At 42.8% G+C, this 20,395-nt stretch overlaps 1 protein-coding gene across 1 annotated transcript in view; it reads right to left on the bottom strand.

Moving 5' to 3' along the window:
• The window catches only part of LOC309558634 (interleukin-4 receptor subunit alpha-like), a gene marked incomplete at both ends in the record, with an annotated part of 136,146 nt that overhangs the window by 78,550 nt on the left and 37,201 nt on the right, over window positions 1–20,395 (bottom strand). Inside the window, 2 exons of the mRNA XM_082261700.1 lie at window positions 4,597–4,763; window positions 12,274–12,418. Coding sequence (XP_082117826.1) covers window positions 4,597–4,763; window positions 12,274–12,418 — 312 coding nt within the window. The remainder of the gene's footprint in view (window positions 1–4,596; window positions 4,764–12,273; window positions 12,419–20,395) is intronic.

Below are 20,395 nucleotides of genomic sequence, written 5' to 3'. Positions count from 1 at the left end.
ACTCATTTAAATGGGCTGCCTTAACAGAATACACATTAACACAATGCACTGCATCCCAGAGGTGTAAACTGATTAATTTCACTGATTCATATGGGTTGGTTTATCAAAGGCATAAACAATATATGATGTCTTTTTCTAAAGAAAAACAAAACTTGTTTTTGACGCTGTTCAGGCCCATTATTGATACACTTCTTTCTCAGCATTCTATAAAGTGGTTGTTAACCCACTTTTGTATAAGCATGCCATCCCCTCTGTGAGTGGACGGAGCTAACAGGCAGGGAGGGGGGTGGAGGAAACAGAAGAGCAGAGAAGACAGCTGCGGATGATGAAGGCACATACACTGACCACGGTGTCAGGGCTCAGCGCCCAATGATAAACCATGGTCAGTTTTCAGGGGGGAGGGCAGAACCAGGCGGGATCAGACAAGTATTTTAGGGTATACAGAGGGCCAAAATACACAGCACAAGCACTGTGCTGTATGTAGCACTGTCCCCATAGGGCCTGCTGTAAGACGACTTTTCGGGCCTCCTGCGATTACCAGCACACAGACACTTGAGGTACAGTTCACACATCCTTCCTTACTCCCCATGGCTCGTCACACAATAAACAGTCCAGAGGTCTTGGTTTTTAGTGTTTATTTTGGAACTTGGATGGCAGAAGGGAATAGTGGGATACTCCAACTGTAACTATTCACAATGGATAAAGACAACTCTCACTTGGCCTGACCAGGTTGCTTGTGGAAGTAGCTGCACTGCTTAATCCATACTGCCACATGTATGGAAAGGGTTAAGTCTCCTTGCTCTTTTCTCTCCAGCAATAGATTGGGAACCTATATTATCTTCAGGACACTCACTAGCATCCCCTTTACTGATACCCGTCCACTGACTCTCCTAGCTGCAGGGGTGGCCCCCCTCAGGTCAGGCCCCCTGACACAGATCTGTACTCACTGTTTTGCAGAATCAGATCCTCCGGTGTCTCCCCTTTCAGTCAGCTTCACAGGACCTCTGGGTTCAGTTCCTCTCTAGGCTATCAAGTCAACTACCTGAGGCCTTACTACTCCTCTACAGAGGAGGCAGCCGCTCCCTCCCTCTGGAACTCTGCTATCCAGCCGAAAAAACCTGGGCACATGTGCTCCTGGCTTTTATACAGTATCCCAGCATGCCCGGAGGCACTTCCCTTTGTCAAATCACCAGGGCTGTATAAAAAGCCTGTGCACTCATTCATCAGGTTTCCTCCCACTGTCCAATATGCCTTCCTATTGGATCAGTGTGAAACACTCTGCAGACAGAACGAGTTGCACCTGAGCACAAGGAGCAGACCTCACTAACAGATCCTGCTCTCTGGTAAGCAGAGAACAATATAGATTTACCTGCAGTCCTTCTGATAAACAGACAGGACCCAAAACTATACTTTCTCTCTAGCACCTACCTAGGAGGGTGCCACATGTAGAACATGCTTTAAGGATCCAGGATCAATTTATTTTATTTTTTTCTAGGGTAACAAACACTTTAAAGAATTGGAGCCTTCAAGATAACATATCATGGCCAACAGCATAAGCAAGGTTCTGTTTTATCTGACACATGCCGCCAAGGTTGATGTCTAATTCTCATTACTCTTTCTGAAGCAGTCATGATTATTTTTTTTTTTCGTTCAACCAGCAGAATCACTCCCCCCCTGAGCTATTGTATTGTGCCAGAGGGGAGCCTTCTCTGCTGGCAGAATACACTGATCAGTGTTGCCAGCTATAGCTGGTGGTACTCATAGTTTGGGAAAAATCCAACAGGCTGGTTGTACACAGGTTAATTGATAGACAACCAGCTAGACCATGCATGGATCGAAATGTGTCCGGACCCTGCTGAACCAGCTGAATTTTGATCCATGTATGGCCAACTAAAGGCAATATCAAATACCAACATTGACCTTATAGTGTAACAGTGTCTAACATCTTGGTTGACTTCCAGATCATTTGATAATTCCCCTTCAATTATTAACATATGTATTGTATTATGGAGTAGCAGTCAACTGGTTGGGGTAAACTGGCTTATACAATGCAAAGGCCCTGCATGCAAAGCTTTCTAGTTGCACCCTGAAGGAACAGCTGTGCAGATTGGCAGTGGCTGCTGAATGCCAGAACGTAGAACATTTTAGCACCAGGCAATCTACTACAGGTACTATGGGCATTGTGATTTCCTGCCCGTTGGTGCCCTTATAGTCTTAGCAGTGACGTCATCATGAGGAGCAGCACAGAACATTGAGCATAGATAAGTCCCAATAACACTAATGCTGGGAAGGACAGTTAGGATCCCACTGACACCAGTGCTTGTAGGAGGACATTAATAATGGCCCCACTGACACCAGTGCTGAAGGGCACATTTAGGATTCCACTGAACCTAATAAATGAGGGACTTTAAAAATCCCACCTACCACTGGTCCTGGAAAACTTCTGTCACTGAACATTAATAATGGCATACTATTCTAAACACTGTGACAGGGGCATTTCTTACTAATGTAGTGCCACTCCTGCAGGAAACGCTTGCTTGATTAGGTTCTCTGTTATGTGAACAACTTCGACCCCTCTGACACACCTGGTTGAACAAAGTTTCTGAAAACACTTATAGGAACACCAGTATGGATACAAAGTGAAATTTTTTTTTATTTTTTTACTTTTTATTTATTTTCTTATTAGTTACTATTCCCTGTTTCTTTTATTTTTATTGACTGTTATTTATTTATCGACTATTTTTTATGTTTTACTTTTCACTTTTTATTCTTTATTCTTTTTTTATTTGTTTTTTTATTATTTCTTTCTGCTATAAGCTTGAGTGTGTATTTTAAACAAAGCAGTTGCCAGTGAGAGCAGTGGAAGCTATGTTGCAAACCATAATGGTGAAAAACAAAAACCAAGCAAAAAAATAAATCTAAGATAAGAAAGTAGGGAAAAATTAAAAAAAAAAAAAAAAAATATTACTTAATAAAATAAAATATAATTAACTTGTGAAAAATCTATATAAATGGAAACAGTAATGATTAAAGAAAGAGTGAATGAATAATAAAAAAATAAAAAGGGAAAAGTAAAATAAAAAATTAGTCGACGAATAAATCAGTCAATATAAACAAAAGTATCAGAGAATAGTAGCTAATAAAAAAAAAAATGAGAAAAGAAGAATACATTTTGTTTTGCAATATAGCTTCCATCGCTCTCACTGGCAACATAACCATGCTTTACTCACACATAACACCATTCACCTGCTTTGTTTAAATTATACACTCAAGCTTCCAGAGGGCTGATGATGCATAAAATACCCTCATCCTGCTCCAGGCTCCCATCCTATGACTAAGCCCTGGTGGGTGGAGCAAAACATGTCAAGGGCGTGGTTTCTTTGCAGAGACATGAAGGCTGAAGCTGTTCCTCATTGTAGTGTTAAGCTGGTTGGTTGGGAGAGCGGAGCCTTCTTTCACTCATAGAAGCACAGCCCGCTCCTCTAGCGCGCAGGGTGCTACACTACCACTGACTCCAGCACACTTATTACGCCCACCAACCTCCTATTCTGGGTTTTTCTTTATCACCCTTCTGACTGGAGATAGGCTTTAAATTAGATGACTGTATCTACTTTTATAATGGGCAAAATCAAGCAACCAGTAGCTATATAGGTAAAAGACTGTTATTTACATCTGCTAGCTACAGCCACCAGAGTTGTATAAAGTTCTCGAAACCCATACTTGAGTAAAAGTACAAGTGCTTGATCAAAAAGTGACTTGAGTAGAAGTGGAAGTGCTCGATCAAAAAGTGACTTGAGTAGAAATACTAAAGTATTCAACATTTTTTGTACTTAAGTATTGCAAGTAGTTTTTTTTTTAAATTTTGCTACTCAAGTACTGAAAGTAAAAGTACCAGTAGTTTTGAAAAAAAAATGCTACTCAAGTACTGAAAGTAAAAGTACTGTGTTATGTAGTTATTAAAGAAAGAAGTCAAAAGTTTGAACATCATATTGTTTTTTATTATTTCAAATGCAGCTTTTATTTATACATACAGTAGCTTTTATTTTCGTATGCGCTGATAATACACATGTTTTGAGCTTCATGAAACCTGCCATCTACTGTTCTGGCAGTGGTATTTTTTAGAATTGTAACGAGTAACTATGCAGCACAAAAAAAAAAAAATATCGGAGTAGAAGTATTGAAATCATTGAAAAAATGTAGTGAAGTAAAAGTGGAAGTAGGAGAAAAAAATTCTACTCTAGGAAAGTACAGATACCGGCTTTCGGTACTTAAGTACAGTAGTGAAGTAGTTCTACTTAGTTACTATACATCTCTGACAGCCACAAGCTTGCTGTGCCTAATGGTAAATCCTTACCTGCATAGAAAACTCCATCTTCCAACATGACATCTCTGGGCATGATCACAACTTTAGTCACTTTGTATAGACAATCAGATACATAAAGCTCTACACCTCTCAACTTGAGCAACCCATTGAACCAGATCATAACACAATATTATTAGACCATAAATATAATCCGAGTGAAAACTTTAATACAACAATTTCCTATTTGCTTCAATTGTAATATTCTTCAATCAGTTGGCATTAGTGAGTTTTACCTTTTTCTGCTGCTAAAAAAGTTGTGTTTGCGATGGAAATCCCATGCGACTTAATCTGAATATAATATTTGTCGGAAGCCACAAAGAAAGCAGCTTTAATATAGCAGATACATCCTGTATATAATATAGTATCAGCCACATCTATATTCTCTGGAACACATCGTGAACTGTGGAAGAAAAAATAATAATTCCATTATATAATTTCCCACCAGTCTTTACAGAAATGTATCCAAATTGTAAAAAAAAAAAAATTCCATTAGTTTTATCTTTAATCTATTTTTGATTTTTCTTTGCTTAGAAGTTACAAAGCCCCAGTGGGTGGTCCTAGACAGTACAGTGAGGTCTACATTAAAACCTATACCAGATCTTCATAAGAATAAAGGGTCTGATAAGTATTTTAAGGGGAAACCCCATGCTGTTATATTATTATTGACAGTATCTCACAAAAGTGAGTACACCCCTTACATTTTTGTAAATATTTTATTATATCTTTTTATATGTGACAACACTGAATAAATTACACTTTGCTACAATGTAAAGTAGTGAGTGTACAGCTTGTATAACAGTGTAAATTTGCTGTCCCTCAAAAAAACCCAACACACAGCCAGTTATGTCTAAATCGCTGGCAACAAAAGTGAGTGCACCCCTAAGTTAAAATGTCCAAATTGGGGCCAAAGTGTCAATATTTTTCTTTCTTTATTTACCTTGTTTTTAAAGAAAATATACTTACCTTCCTTTCTCTCCCTCCCTCTGCAGCCGCGGCCCACGCCATCTCTTCCTGCTTGCAATACTCCTGGGAGATGAGCGTCATCACTCCCAGGAATCAATGCGCCTGCACCGGCCCCGCTCGTCACTTCCGGGGCAGGCGCATCATTCCCTGCTAAACAGCTTCTGGGCATGCCCAGAAGATGTGCAGGGTTGACGCGCCTGCCCCGGAAGTGACGAGCAGGGCATTCTGGGACTCCGACATCACCGAAGAGGACACTGAAGAGGAAGCTCCAGCTTCAGAGATGGCAGCGCTGGACAAGACATTTTCAAGGTAAGCATTTCTTCTAAAAGATAAGTGAATCCGGGGACAGTTCAGAGGCTATCGTTGCCTAAATGCACTAGCCCTGACTGTCCCGGAGGTATTTTTATCTAAAAAATGTTTTTCAGGGTGGAACTCCGCTTTAATCACTAAATATCACTGCCATCCAGTCATCCACAGTCCATGATTGCTTTTCTTTAGCCCACTGTAGCTTTGTTTTGTTTTTTCTGTTTAGGGGATAATGATGGTTTTGGTTTTTCTGTATGTAAATCCCATTTCCTTTAGGCGATGTCTTACAGTTCGGTCACACACAGAAATTGACTCCAGTTTCTTACCATTTGTTCCTCATTTGTTTTGTTGTGCATTTTATGTTTTCAAGGCAAGTTTTCTATCTTAACGCTTTGATGTCTTCCTTGGTCTACAAGTACGCTTCCCTTTAACAACCTTCCCATTTGATTTGTACGAAAACCATCATTAACACCTTAACAGAAAAAAAAAAAAACAAGGTTACAGTGGGCTAAATAAAAGCAATCGTGGACTGCGGATGACTGGATGGAAGTGATATTCAGTATGAATCACGAATCTGCATTGGGCAGGGTGATGATGCTGGAACTTTTGATGATATGGGGTTGCATATCAGGTAAAGGTATGGGGGGGGGGGGGGTGACAGTTAATAAATCTTCAATAAATGCACAAGTTTATATTGAGATTTTGGACCCTTTTCTTATTCCATCAATTGAAAGGATGTTTGATGATGATGACATTTTTCAGGATGTCATCTGATGCAGGTGTTTGTTTTAGAACTGCAAAGTACATGGTGATTACACAATATTTTCTTCAAAATTGAGTGATTCCATATTTTGTTCCTCTGCTTGATCTGCAAAAACAGTTGCAATTGACTACAGTTTTTTTCTTTTTTTTTTTAAGTGTTTCTTAACCACTTGCCGTCTGCGTACGGTAATAGTACTGCGGCAAAGTGGCTCGTTATCGTCTGACTATGTAGATCTACGTCATCAGACACTCCCCTTTCTCGGTGGCGCGCGCGCGCCGCCGGAGGCTTGCTCCTGCTGTATTCAGTCACAGCGGGAGTCGGGCCAGGGGAGGAGCAGCGGCGATCGCCGCTGCTCTTCCCCGATCGTCGGGGATCTAGTGTGGAGATCCGCCCGCTTGTGTTTACACAAGCGGGCGGATCTCCTAAGTGACAGGCAGGGTCAGATTGCAGGGTTCAGCATAGCTGAACCCTGGATCTGTCCTTGTGTCACTCAGTCACCTCCCCCCACACGTCAGTAAGCACCAGGCATACATTAACCCCTCCCTCTCCAATAAAATTAACCCCTTCCCTGCCAGTGTAATTTTTACAGTAACAGTGCATATATATAGCACTGATTACTGCAGTAATGTCACTGGTAACCCCAAAAGTGTCAAAAATGTCAGTCAAGGGTCCGATCTGTCCGCCGCAATGTCGCAGTCCCGATAAAAAAAAAAAAAAAAAAAAACCAAACCTAGGTAGCAGAAAACAAATTGGCCAAAAATTTAAAAGAATTTTGATTTTTACATTTTTTGGGGGGGAATTTCATATTAAAAAATGTGAAAAATATTGTTGTTTTTTCAAAATTTACGATCTTTTTTTGTTTATAGCGCAAAAAGTAAAAATCGCACAGGTAATCAAATACCACCAAAAGAAAGCTCTGTTTGTGGGAAAAAAAGGACCCAAATTTCGTTTGGGTATGGCGTCGCACGACCGCGCAATTGTCAGTTAAAGTCGCACAGTGCCGAATCGCAAAAAGTGGCCCAGACGTAAGACAGCAAAATCCTCTAGTGGTAAAGTGGTTAAAACTAGATGGTTGGATTGGTAAATTAAAAGTTTTGAGACATGTCTTTGATTTAGTTGTTCTACACAATTAAACAATTGAATGGACATTTTCCAAGAGTGATTCCATACTTTTTGCCAGGGGTTGTATATACTGTATAAAACAAAACAAAAAATATAGCATACATACCAGACACTTATCCTTTTGAGGGCCTTGTATGTATTTTAAGGTTGACCCCACACCAAAAAAACAATGTCATACCAGACCTTTCGGGGTCTCTAGCTTTCAAGCAATCAGGAGCCCAAAGGGGGAAGGTGTCAGATTTAGCAGTGGGATAATGTCAAATCATACTTTGGTCTGAAACGGAACCTCATCCCTCCTGATAAGAGTCAGCACAGACAGATAGCACTTATCAGAAGTCGAAAATTGTGAGCTCACAAGTTTTCTGACAAGGTAGACAGATAATGTTTTCGACTTATCATACACAAATACAACAAAACACTTTCAAAAGTATAGCCCCGTACACACGTACCGATTGTCGGCCGTAAATATTCGGCCGATGACCGATCGGCCGATTGTAGGCTTGTTAGTATGATGCTTCCGACAGCCGACAGCGCATTCGGCCGAACAGAATCTGTCGTGCAGACTTTAAAATTTTTGTTGGCCGTCACCAGAACGGCCGATTGTTCGCCAGTCAGTACAGATTTCGGCTGACAGACAGCAGATTAGCAAGACTGGGCATGCTCAGAAAAGAAAAAAGACAAGGAAAGTTAACCATCACATGACATCACTTCTGCAGTCGTCTGTTGTTGGCCGACAAAATTCGCGTGCAGTCTTTTGCAGTTTTCAACAGACACGACAGCCCTGGACAAAAGACGGCCGATCGTTCGGCCGACGATCAGTACATGTGTACGGGGCTTATGTTTAAGAGAAAAAAAAAAGGAGCAAATATCATATTTTTGTTTTTGGATTTAGAGGCAAGTTTTAATAATTGGGGTCAGAAGGGGCATATCACCCTACCAAATTGCATCAATTCTCCTTTCAAATGAAGGGTCATCAACTAGGCACATTGGAGCAGAGGGCAGTCAGGTGCAAAACAGATGGTGTCTGTTTATACTCGACTGCCCATACAGCACAGCGGGCTCTGTCCGTGTCCGCTCTGCAGAATCTGAGCAGACACGGACCTATTATTCACCCACTCTGCTCAGCAGGGAATCAGCGGACAGATCCCCTGCTGACCAAAGCCCCATGTGAAAGGGACCTAAAACCCACAGTTACTTGTAAAAACTGAGCCTTCCGTTTAGAAAAGAAGAATAGCGAATGTGTCACCTGCTTTCCTTGTCTCATCTTACCTGATCATTGTTTGGCCAATTCCATTGTTTGGCCTGTGAGCACCCTTCTGCCTGACATGCTTGGGCGGGGTCTTCTCTGCTGAGAGGGCCATGTGGAGTCTCTTGGGCTATCGGGTCCGAATGCTTATACCACCCCTTTGTGAGGAAAGTGCCAATGGGTAATCAGCACCATTTTTAAATTACTGAGCTTTGGAGTTTTTTTTTTAAATTAACCAATAGAGAAACATATTTGTTGCCATGTTTTTCAGCTTTTTATTCACTTTTATTTATAAATTTTTAAACTTTTTTTTGTATAAATATTTATGCATTGTATTTATTATTTATTAAGAACCGGTTCACACTGGGGCGATTTGTCAGGCGACTTGGTCGCCTGACAAGTCGCCATGGGTTGCCTGCCATAGATTAGCACAGGACCCGTTCTAATAGGAGCGACACAAGTCGCTCCGACTTCGGTGGCGGAGTCAGAGGGCTAGCTGGGGTGGCAATTGCCACCCCAGACGAAGTCCTTGCCACCCCTGTTGCCACCCCGCTGAAAACATTGTGCCATGGCCGCCGCTGCTGTGTCTGCTGCTCTCTGCCCCTGGCCGCTCAGCTCCTGAACCCAATCATGTCGGCGCCACCCACTGTAGACTGGTGGGCGAGGTGTGCGGTGCGGAGACTGAGAGGGACTGTCTGGGGGAGGGACTAGCCTGTGCAGTGGCCGCCCAGCACAGCGTGGGAGAGAACCAGGCAGTGAGCAATGGAAGAAGCCGGCGCGGCAAGGAGCGGAGGAGGAGTCGGACGACAGGAGTCCAGTCAGGACTCAGCATCATCACCAATGGCCATCAATTATTCAGGCTCAGCAAAGAAGGCGGCGGGGGAGAGGCCAGAGAGCTGGTGTCTGTCTGTGGTGTTGCAGGAAAAACCTCGCCTGGGGAGTCGGGACAGGTGAAAAAAAGGTAGGTAAGAGACTACTATTGTAGTACTGTCTGACTGTACTAGTGACTGACTGAGTAGTTAGAAATCTGTAAGGGGGGACCTATATGGGGGACCTCACCTCACACTGGGCTGCTGTAAGGGGGATCTATATGGGGTCCTCACCTCACCCTGACCATGTCCCCCATATAGATCCCCCCTTACAGCAGGCCAGGGTGAGGTGAGGTCCCCCATATAGATCCCCCCTTACAGCAGGCCAGGGTGAGGTGAGGAACCCCATATAGATCCCCCTTACAGCAGGCCAGGGTGAGGTGAGGTCCCATATAGATCCCCCCTTACAGCAGGCCAGGGTGAGGTCCCCCATTAAGATCCCCCCTTACAGCAGGCCAGGGTGAGGTGAGGTTCCGTCCCCCATATAGATCTCCCCCTTACAGCAGGCCATGGTGAGGTGAGGTCCCCATATAGATCCCCCCTTACAGTAGACCAGGGTGAGGTCCTGTCCCCCATATAGATCTCCCCCCCATACAATAGGCCAGGGTGAGGTGAGGACCTCACCTTACCCGGGCCTACTGTATGGGGGGAGGTCTATATGGGGGGACAGGACCTCACCTCACCCTGGTCTAATAAACAAACTTTAATTTAATCTATATACATTTTGTTGAAAATAAACTTATTTTTAGTGTAATTGAACACTTTGTATATTGACTCCCCAAAATAATACCTTTCCACCCCTTTGCCACCCCTGTTTTAAAAGTCTAGCTCTGCCACTGTCCGACTTAGAAAAAGGGTCCTGTACTACTTTGGGGCGACCTGCATTGACTTCAGTGATATGAAGTCCGTGCATGTCGTGACTTCACAGGTCGCCCCGGCAAGTCGGGCCGCCTGTATGTGAACCTGCTCTAATTCGTATTGTTTATTTTTGTTTGCAGACAAATGCTCAGAAATGCACGACAAAACATGCTCAAACACGCAAATCAAGCATTTACATGCATTTCTATGGAACCATATACACTTCAATAAAACATTAATCTGCCTGATTTGACCTACAAAAAAGCTCCAGAGCTTTTTTGAGTTTCAGGCATTTGGCTTCAAGCGACTTGTAATGGATATTTGAACCATCTCCATAGAGATTAATTTTTTCTCCTCCAGATTTTGGAGCTTTGAGCTTTAAGCTACAAAATGCTGAGGTGTGAATGGGTCCTAGCTGGAACCAATCCATACACAGCATATGGTGGTCACCAGCCAGAACACTGGGGCAAGCCTGGGCAGATTCTAACTAGCTACAGCCTTGGTCACTTTACAATTTATGCTTCAGGTGCATTAAAGGGGGCGTATCCTGTGGACTACGCCAGGTTTGCTGTGCATGTGGGGGGGGGGGGTACCTGAACGAGATCACCAATGCTGGACCAGGTGGGGCCACGGTCATGTGAAAGTCTACATTTAGATGAAACCCTGCCTTAGAGGTGAGCCGTACACCAAGTGCAGCTGTGTATCGTAAAGATTCCCACTGTGTAACACTCCATCCCTAGCCGCTGTGCACCTCGTCTTCCAGAATGTAGCATTTAGAGGGGGGTCTCACTCAATCAGGGGGACACTGCTGAGCCTGTCCCACTCAATCAGTCCAGCCTACCTCTGCCACCTCACTCCCAGTGACAGAACTGGGTCCCGCCATGCACTGGGTGCAGACGTCATACATGCACATAATTACCTCCTTCGACTCTCCCATCCATGGAGTCTCTGTACCAAGAGATTGGTCTTGATTACTTTTGGGGAACCGATCACTAGGGAGAGAGTCAGAGTACTGACCCCCTCACAACTGGAGGACCATTACCCATGCCTGGTGCTACTCTTCTCTGTCTGACTGTTCTTACATCCCCACCAGTTCATGATTACCCCTAGCAACTACATTCCTCACGCCAACTCCTCTACTGAGTTAACCCTTCTTGGTGCCATTTTGTTCATTCCTCTTCAACATGTATGTGCTTTACAGGCCCTGCTCTTATGATACGCCATGTACCTCCAGGTACCCCTTTGAATAACTTCAGGCCAGGCTTTCAACAGTTACTGAACTTTACTGGGCTTTTTCAGGAATACAGTCCAACAGAGCAAAATCACATTATCCCCCAAACAAACTAGTTCCTAGCTACCCATGCGCGTACCTTCCCCGAGGTGTTACACCATGTGTGGTAGAATCCTGGCTCAGGCAATTTCCCTTGAGTGTGTTACAGAACCTTTGGCTTAGCCTCTTTGTTCCTTCCCATACAGGAATTGTCTTTTTTAGGTGAAGCCTTTCCCTTCCAGGAAAACGCAGAGATAGCTTAACCCCCTTCCACCTGGGTAGCCTGCAAAACTTAACTCATCTTAATACTTAAGCACCTGCTTACATCTTTTAATTGAAAAATGAAAGGAGCTGGGCGGAAAATTGTCAGCTGAACAGCGACTATATTCAATCTGATGCAGTTGCTGTTTGGGTATTGTGATAGACAATGAAATTGTATTATAAAGAAGTAAACATACTGGATTAAAGCATAGTGCAGGTGACACCAAGGGAATGGACATGGAAAGAACTTACATGTTGTTGTCACTGTGTTTTTTATACTCCAGCTGGAAGTCATGACTGCAGGAGATTCTGGGGTCTTGGATTCGCCATGAGCAAAACATATCAGTAAGATAGTCATTGAAGCAATCCAAGTCTGTAATGTTAAGTCTTCCTTGGGCTGTGTAGATAAAAATAAACGTCAAGAAAGATATGCTCTTCATTGTAGTCTGTTGATATTTTTTGGAAAACGGGAAAAGCTGTTAAAAAAAAAAAACTAGAATGTATGTATGGCTAAACATTTTAGTTCTACAGTAGAGAAGTGTTAAAACCCCTGTCAGCTATTTTTTTATCTGCCTGTGTCCCATTGTAAAGGTTTTTTTTTTATCTTGGATATGCAACATGAAGTGGAAATCTCTACAGTACTCACTAAAACAAGTGCCCCCATTTCAAGAGGTATCTTCACCTCTTATTCTGGTGACAACTGCAAAATTTTGGATTTCCTATCAATCTCAGTGATAATGTACTTTAGGCCAAACAGGGTGAATTTACCCAAAGACGACACAGAAAGAAGTTCAAATCCTTCCCTGCTCTAGCTATATTGGTGATTTATTCAAGTCTATGTACAAATGCTGTACAGTGAGGTAAACAGAAAAACAGTTAAAGAACATACAAAACAAAATCCTAGCCATATCCTGGCACTAACTACACAAATCAGTGCCCTGACTTTCAGGCAATCCAACCCTAACGCTTGTCAGCCTCCATATACACAGCTTGCTTTGCAACAACCTTGCAGCTCTAACAGACCAACCTGCATGTTCCCCAGGCTCTGAGCATTGACTGCAGGTTCCAAGTGAGTCTAAATTCCCGCTGGGGAGAGGAGTGAAATCCATACTGGACCGAGGATCAGAGATTCCTAAGCCCCCATTCACATCGGGCCGATTTGATATGCGATTTGACATGTCAAATCGCACGTCAGAATGGAGTCTATTGCCAGCACTGCACAGATTCACAAAAGTAGCTTCTGCACTGCTTTTGTAGACTTCGGGGGCGTTTTCAATAGACATCTCTGCAGGAACCCTCACAGATGTCTGTCAAATTGCCCCCGAACTCACATTAACATGCTGGTTTGAAATGGTGCGGGTTCAGGTGAACTCGCACCATTTCAAACCCGCCCTCAGTGTAAACCTAGGCTTAATGTGTATGAGAGGAGCCTGAAAGATGTGTAAACCCCCCGAGCAGGACTTTTCCTCTGAGACACTCTGCTACAATATATATAATATTACATAAAATGTCAATACTCAATAGCATTTCCAATGATACCATTTTCAAGAAAGAGTATTAATAAAAAATACAAGATTTATTATGAAGGAAACATTTAGCTGCTCATATGATTGCTTTGATTTGCAACTGTGTTTGATGTCCAACTGACCCCTTTTAAAGTTGAACTATGGCACTTACAAATTAGTGATACTAAAGTCTTGTTTTTTTTGCCTAAAAATAACAAACACGTTATACTTGCCTAAAATAAAAGGTGTGACAGATCCACTGATGAATAAATAAATCTGTAACACTAGCAGCGCTAACACCAATAATCATAACATTTTCAAATTATCAGTAACTAATATATGATATAATAGATAATAATGATTACAGAGAACCGCTTGCAATCACTGGGAGTAAACACACACCCCAATGCTAAACGCAAAAAAGTCAAATTTTAGGTGCAGATATCAAATATTGGTGAGATAGATGTGCAGCTATCAATGCAATCAGTGCGTCTCCACCATCAAGATGTGCCACCCCGCCAGAATGGACACTCACCAGACAAACGTTCAGTATTGGCTTGTATATAACAGATAGAATCTCCACCTATGGACCAATGTGCAGCCGCAGCTTGGTTCCTGAAAGGACTCTATATCTCCAACGGCAATCAGCTCACGCCCAACCAATCATGTAAGTGAAAGCATATAACGGGGACACATAGTGTAATTCCGTACACTTTATTGTAAAACAATATAAATCAAGTCCCCCGTTCCCATCAAAATGCTACTCACAAACATAGAAGAAATTCAGGCGTTGCGAATGCATAGAAGAGTGTAAAACAGTGAATCCACCGCTGTCCTCACGCGCCGACCGCTCGGTACCTAGCAAGCTGGAACTGGCAGCGTGGCGTCTTTCGTTACTATGGCAACCGCATACTCACGCACTGACGCGTTTCGTCATCACGGACTTCAACTGAGGGCGTCGTTATACTTGCCTGCTCTGTGAAGTTGTTTTGCATAGAGCAGCCCTGATCCTCCTCTTCTCAGATCCATCTTCAGTGCTCCTGGCCCCACCCCCCTCAGGGGATTGCTATGGGGGCACCCGAGCCGAGCCGCAGCTCCATGTGTCCATTCAGACACAGAGCCCAATGGTGCTCCGCTGTTGTCTCAGCCAATGAGGAGAAGAGTCCCGGGCTGCCGAGTCTCTTTGCAATTCGGCACTGCGTTATTTTAACAAAAAATTGCACGGTTGTGTGACTCTGTACCCAAATACAATTGATTTCCTTTTTTTCCCCCACAAATACAGCTTTCTTTCAGTTGTATTTGATCACCTCTGTGGTTTTTAGATTTTGCGCTATAAACAAAAAAAGAGTGACAGTTTAGGCCAATTTGTATTCTGCTACATATATTTGGTAAAAAAAAATCCCAAAAAGCGTATTTTAATTGGTTTGTGCAAACGTTATAGCGTTTACAAACTATGGGAAAGATTTTTGGACTTTTTATTTTTTGTTTTTATTAGTAATGGCGGTTATCAGGGATTTGTAGCGGGACTGCGAGATTGCGGCGGACAGATCGGACTGCTAACTGACATTTTTGACACTTTTTGAGGACCAGTGACATTAATACAGTAATCAGTGCTAAATAATATGCACTGTTACTGTATAAATCACACTGGCAGGGAAGAGGTTAACACTGGGGGTGAACAAAGGGGTTAATGTATGCCTAATAATGCTTACTGACTGTGGGGGCAGTGCTGTATCTTGGCCTAGGCCAACAAGGCCCAGGCCTAGGGCAGCACTTTGCAGGAGGGCAGGAAAAAAGCTGCACCACGCACAAGAAAAAAACAGTCTCCTCCCGCCTCCCCCACTAAAAAGAGTCCCTGACGGATTGCGCTACACACTTTTAGTATAGTGCCAGTCTTATAGGGCGAATTGGGCTGGAGGGCAGGGTCCAGGAGGCAAATCAGTCTGGCACCCCCATAAAGCGGTCACACTGCTATCTCCTGGTATGATAGGGTATGGTATGATGATGGGCACTGCTGAGGCTGACTGTCTGGGAACTGATGAGGCTACACTGATGGGCACTGATAGACTGTGGTTGTGGTCTGTGGTTTACAGATGACAGGGCGGGTCATAAACAGGAAGAGGTGTGGCCTTTACAGGAAGGGGTGCGTCATATTTAAATTAGGGGATGCACAAGTTTAGTCAGGCCTAGGGCAGCACAAAACCTGAATACACCACTGTGTGGGGGGGACTCTGTAACAGGGACAGAGAGATCGGGGGTTTCAATCTTCTGTATGACAAAAGATTGACAGAAGATTGTTTACATAAGCAGACGGGTCTTCTGTCAGTTTCTGTGATGATCGCACGAGGCCGGCGGCGATCCTTGACGCTCCTCCCACTACCTGACACCGATGTGCCGCCGAGACCGCGTGCACAAAATCATGTAGATCTACTGCCGCAGTAAATCTGCGTGGGGCAGTCGGCAAATGGTTCATTTACCATTTGTTTCTCTTTGAAGCTTCAGCCACAAAAGTTCCAACTCCTTTTCCCCTCTTCTACCTACCCTGTCCCTCCGATACAGGGAGTACCCGAAAACCTAGTGTATCAACAGTTCCAGTTCTTATATTAAGTTAACCCAAGCTTCTAGCATTTTTGAACATGCCTTTTCATTTTGTGCCAGTGGATATTAGTTTCTGTTTGTTTGCTCTAAGGCTGCAATAGGATTCTGTCAGCCTAGCAAAATTATTTATTGGAAATACCATAGGAAAAGTTAATGAGGATTAAAAGAGAAGTATGCAGTTTTTATTTATTTATGTATAAAAGAGAAGTATGCAGTAAAAAACATTGTACTCTCCTAGGTGGATGCAGCATTGATTTGATGCTGCATCTGTCCCCTGCCACCTCTGCAATGCGCTATCGAACACCTCTGATTGCTCAGTTCTCCCCTCCTCTCACTCACTGACTCTTTGCTCTGCCCCTCCAGTGCTCACTGGAGCGCTGGGCTGGAAGGGGAGTGCATAACAAGCAGGGGAAGTAGGGTCAAAAAAGCTTTAGCCATACTTCTGCTTTAGGTATAACTGAAGGCAAAACCTTTTTTTAAGTCCTGGATGGAGCAGGGAGAGATTACAACATCTGTCAGTTTTTATTGCTGTCTGTGGTTCCATTAGGCAGATTCAACCTCTCAATTTGTCCTGTTTACCATTATCATTGAAAGTGAAAGTAAAAGAAAAACCCAAATTTTGGGTTGTTCCTAGAAAGGTAATGGGGGGGCGGGGGGAATCGTCCAATAGGGGCACTAGTTCTGGGGACCTAGGGGTCCCCAAGGATTTCCATTAATTTGCAGGGGATTTCCTCCCACTTCCTGTTTTGGCTGTGGGACAGGAAGTGGAGGGGAATCTCTGCAATGGGACACAGATGGTGAAAAAAAATCTGACAGGGTATATAACCCTCCCTTGCTCTATCCAAAATGATAAAAAAAAAAAAAGTTTTGCCTATAGTTCTACTTTTAAACTCGCTTTTAAAATATAAATATTTTATTGTAGAAATTAATAATTGAATAAGTATTATTAGTGCACCTTCACACTCTACCATATATTTAAAAATGGCAATATTGTCATTCCACTCACTGGACGACCAAGTCACTCTCATTGCCATCTCACACGGAACCAAGTTTTTGACTACAATGAACTATAATGAACTCCACAATGTACAGGATATGCCAAACTGCAGTACAATGTTTTGTTATTTAATTGGCAAAAATCAACAGTCGTTTACCTGTTTTCATAGCCTTTCATGTACTGTAGGTTTGCTATCCTATAACCTAAACATTTTCGTTTGTTCTCATTAAAGCTTGAGAATCAGTAGTGTCATGTAAGACATGCAGTAAGGAAGTTATTATGTTAATTAGCTTCTAAATAAGCAAGCAAGCAAAGCACCAAAGCCCATTCATCCATGGAGTCTATTTTCTCTCCCTGATGTTCGTTGTGAAAATAAAGATGAGCTGAAATCGATAGTCCATAAAATTCAAAAACTTCATGTATACCTCAATGATACAGTCCTCTGTTTATGTAAATATAATAAGAAGTTGCAGGTTATAACTGTTACAGCGGGTAAAATAAGTATGGAACATGTCACCATTTTTGTAGTCAAACATATTTCTAAAGATGGTAAAGATATACACTCCAAATGGTGTATATCCTTCGCACCTATGGATGGCCTATTGGGGGGTGATAATAAATAAATAGGAGGAAGGGGGTAGTGATAGCAGCTGCTATAGGGTAGATAATTAGTGAGTAAGAAAAAAACCCCAAAGTAGTTGGGATTTGATATAGCGCTTGCTATTGCTAGCCAGGGATGGACAATTGCTTGTCAATAGCCTGGGTAGAGATGTTGAGGCAAATATAAAGTGATGGGAATAAATAGATAAATATGTATAGAATAAATTAGATTAAATTATTAAACTCAGTAAATATGTGACTAGGTAATAATAAATCTCAGTATACAATCAATAAATGGTCACAATAAATCAATCAAATCACATATGTGCCATAAAGTGCAAATAAGTGCCATCGCTGCACGTTCTGGGAGCCTGGTGGAGCGCAAACCGGTAGTTACCGCTCTCCACTCACAGGCACCGTTTTTAGCAGACGTGATCCCTAGAATTTTAACCTTTTTTTGTACTGTGCAATCAGCTTTACATATTAAAGAATATTTTAACGGTACTGCACTATCTGCAGCATTTATTTTTTACCCTAACCGGACCCTGAGGATCCAGCTTATCCAGGAGGGAGATCCCGGACCGTAGGGGACTACAAAGCCCAGCAGTCACCTCTTTGGCCCAGGAGGCCACAAGGCTCTAAAGGTCTTTCTACCGTACGGTAATTAAGACCCACAACTTCTGGTGAGTGCATACCCCCATTATTCCATAAGGCCAACACCACAAGTACCAGCAGTTGGACTACTGGAGGATTCAGCAAAAGCACTTGCACTTTTCCACCTTTGGCACTGAAGTTTTTCTCATGCACCAAAGTCACTTATGAACTTTATGTGGACTTTTTGGCACTTATTTGCACTTTATGGCACATATGTGATTTGATTGATTTATTGTGACCATTTAGGACTTATATACACTTGATATTTTAGCATATTGTATGTTTGAACTATTTTGATTTTAGCACTATAGCACTTTATACATTATTTGAGCCATAATTATATGGTACACCATTTTCACTAAATTATATAGATGCTAGCGCTGCATAAATTTGTTTATAAATATCTGCTCTAAGAATTTCTTAGTGTTTGCAGCAGCTGCACACATTCACTTTTTTATTAATAATAATCTAACACACTGTGTAGCGCGGGTTTAAATTTGTTTTTTCATTCATTCATTTATTGATTGTATACTGAAATTTATTGTGATTTATTATTACCTAGTCACATATTTACCGAGTTTAATAAATTAATCTAATTTATTCTATGCATATTTATCTATTTATTCCCATCACTTTATATTTGCCTCAACATCTCTACCCAGGCTATTGACAAGCAATTGTCCATCCCTGGCTAGCAATAGCAAGCGCTATATCAAATCCCAACTACTTTGGGGTTTTTTTCTTACTCTATATTTCTAAAGATACTATTGGCATGCAATTTTCACCAAATGTCAGTAATAACCCATGCAATCCATATATACAAAGAAAATTTCATGTCATTAGCATCTGCTGAACTGCCCCCTTCAGGGCTGCTGGATTTTTCACCTTTCAGATCCCCCTGGGTTACCAATTGTCAGATCACCTGTGGCCAGGTGACAACTGCACCCTGTTGGAGGCAGGGGCGCAGCGCAAGGTAGTGAACCCTATAGCAGACTGCTGCGGATGGACCAGAACGTGAACCCAAGATTCCCCAGGGCGCGGAGTCTAAGACCCAGCAGGTTTTCACCAGAGCCTCTAGTGGTGAGGATGGACTTCGCTGCAGCTGGGCCCAGGTCGCGGCCCCTGGGGTCCCCCAGGTCACGCTCCGTAGGGAGAGAAGGGAAGCAGCCACTCAGGACACACAGAATGGTGAAGGGTAAGCCAAGGTCGGGGTAACAGGCAGACAAGGGTAGTCAAGGGACAGGCCAAAGGTCAGGGTAACAGGCAAACAGGAATAGTCAGGGACAAGGCAAAGTCGGCACACAGATGAGTAATTTCAAGCAAACAGGAAACTAATACTGTTGAACAGCAAAGCAGACCAACAGTGCATTGGTTAATATAGACTTCCTGTGATGACCTGGGTGGGACAGGAACAGGAAGTAGAGGTGATAAAAAGGATCCAGAAATGCAGTCTGACCTCTAATACAGACATGAAGGTACAGGTAAGCTCGCCAAGCTCTATTGCAAGTCCATGACACCAATTAGCAACTGCATGCAGAATCTTAACACTTTATTTCCCAGCTCAGTCAATGATCAGTCTAGGGGGTTGTTGTTTTTGTTATTTTATTTTATATGGGGATGGGAGAAGGGAAGAGTGGGATACTCCAAACTTGAACTATTCACAATGCTGAGGACTTCTATCTGAGAATACGGCAAGGCCACAGCTTTATCCTGCCACTAGATGAATCTGAGGTAAAGTTCTTTAAGCACTTATCTTCAGGGTACTCGCCTAGCACCCCCTTTCTATCCACCAGCTGACACCCGTCCTCTGACTACTCTACTCCGGAGTGGCCCCCTTCCTGTTCAGGCCCTTAGACAAGATCTCCTGTACTCACGATACTGCTTTTCAGGTTCTCCAGTGTCTCAACTCCTCCTAGTCAGCTCTTCTGGACCTCTGGGTTCAGCTCCCCACTTCTGGCTCACCAGGCCAACTGCCTGTGACCGTACACCAACCACTGCAGAAAAGGAGGCAGCCACCACC

This window comes from Pelophylax lessonae (assembly GCF_965119305.1).
Source record: "Pelophylax lessonae genome assembly, chromosome: 6".
In the NCBI taxonomy this organism is placed as follows: domain Eukaryota; kingdom Metazoa; phylum Chordata; class Amphibia; order Anura; family Ranidae; genus Pelophylax; species Pelophylax lessonae.
The sequence above is the reverse complement of the archived record's forward strand: the minus strand, read 5'-3'. Positions and strand labels throughout refer to the sequence as shown.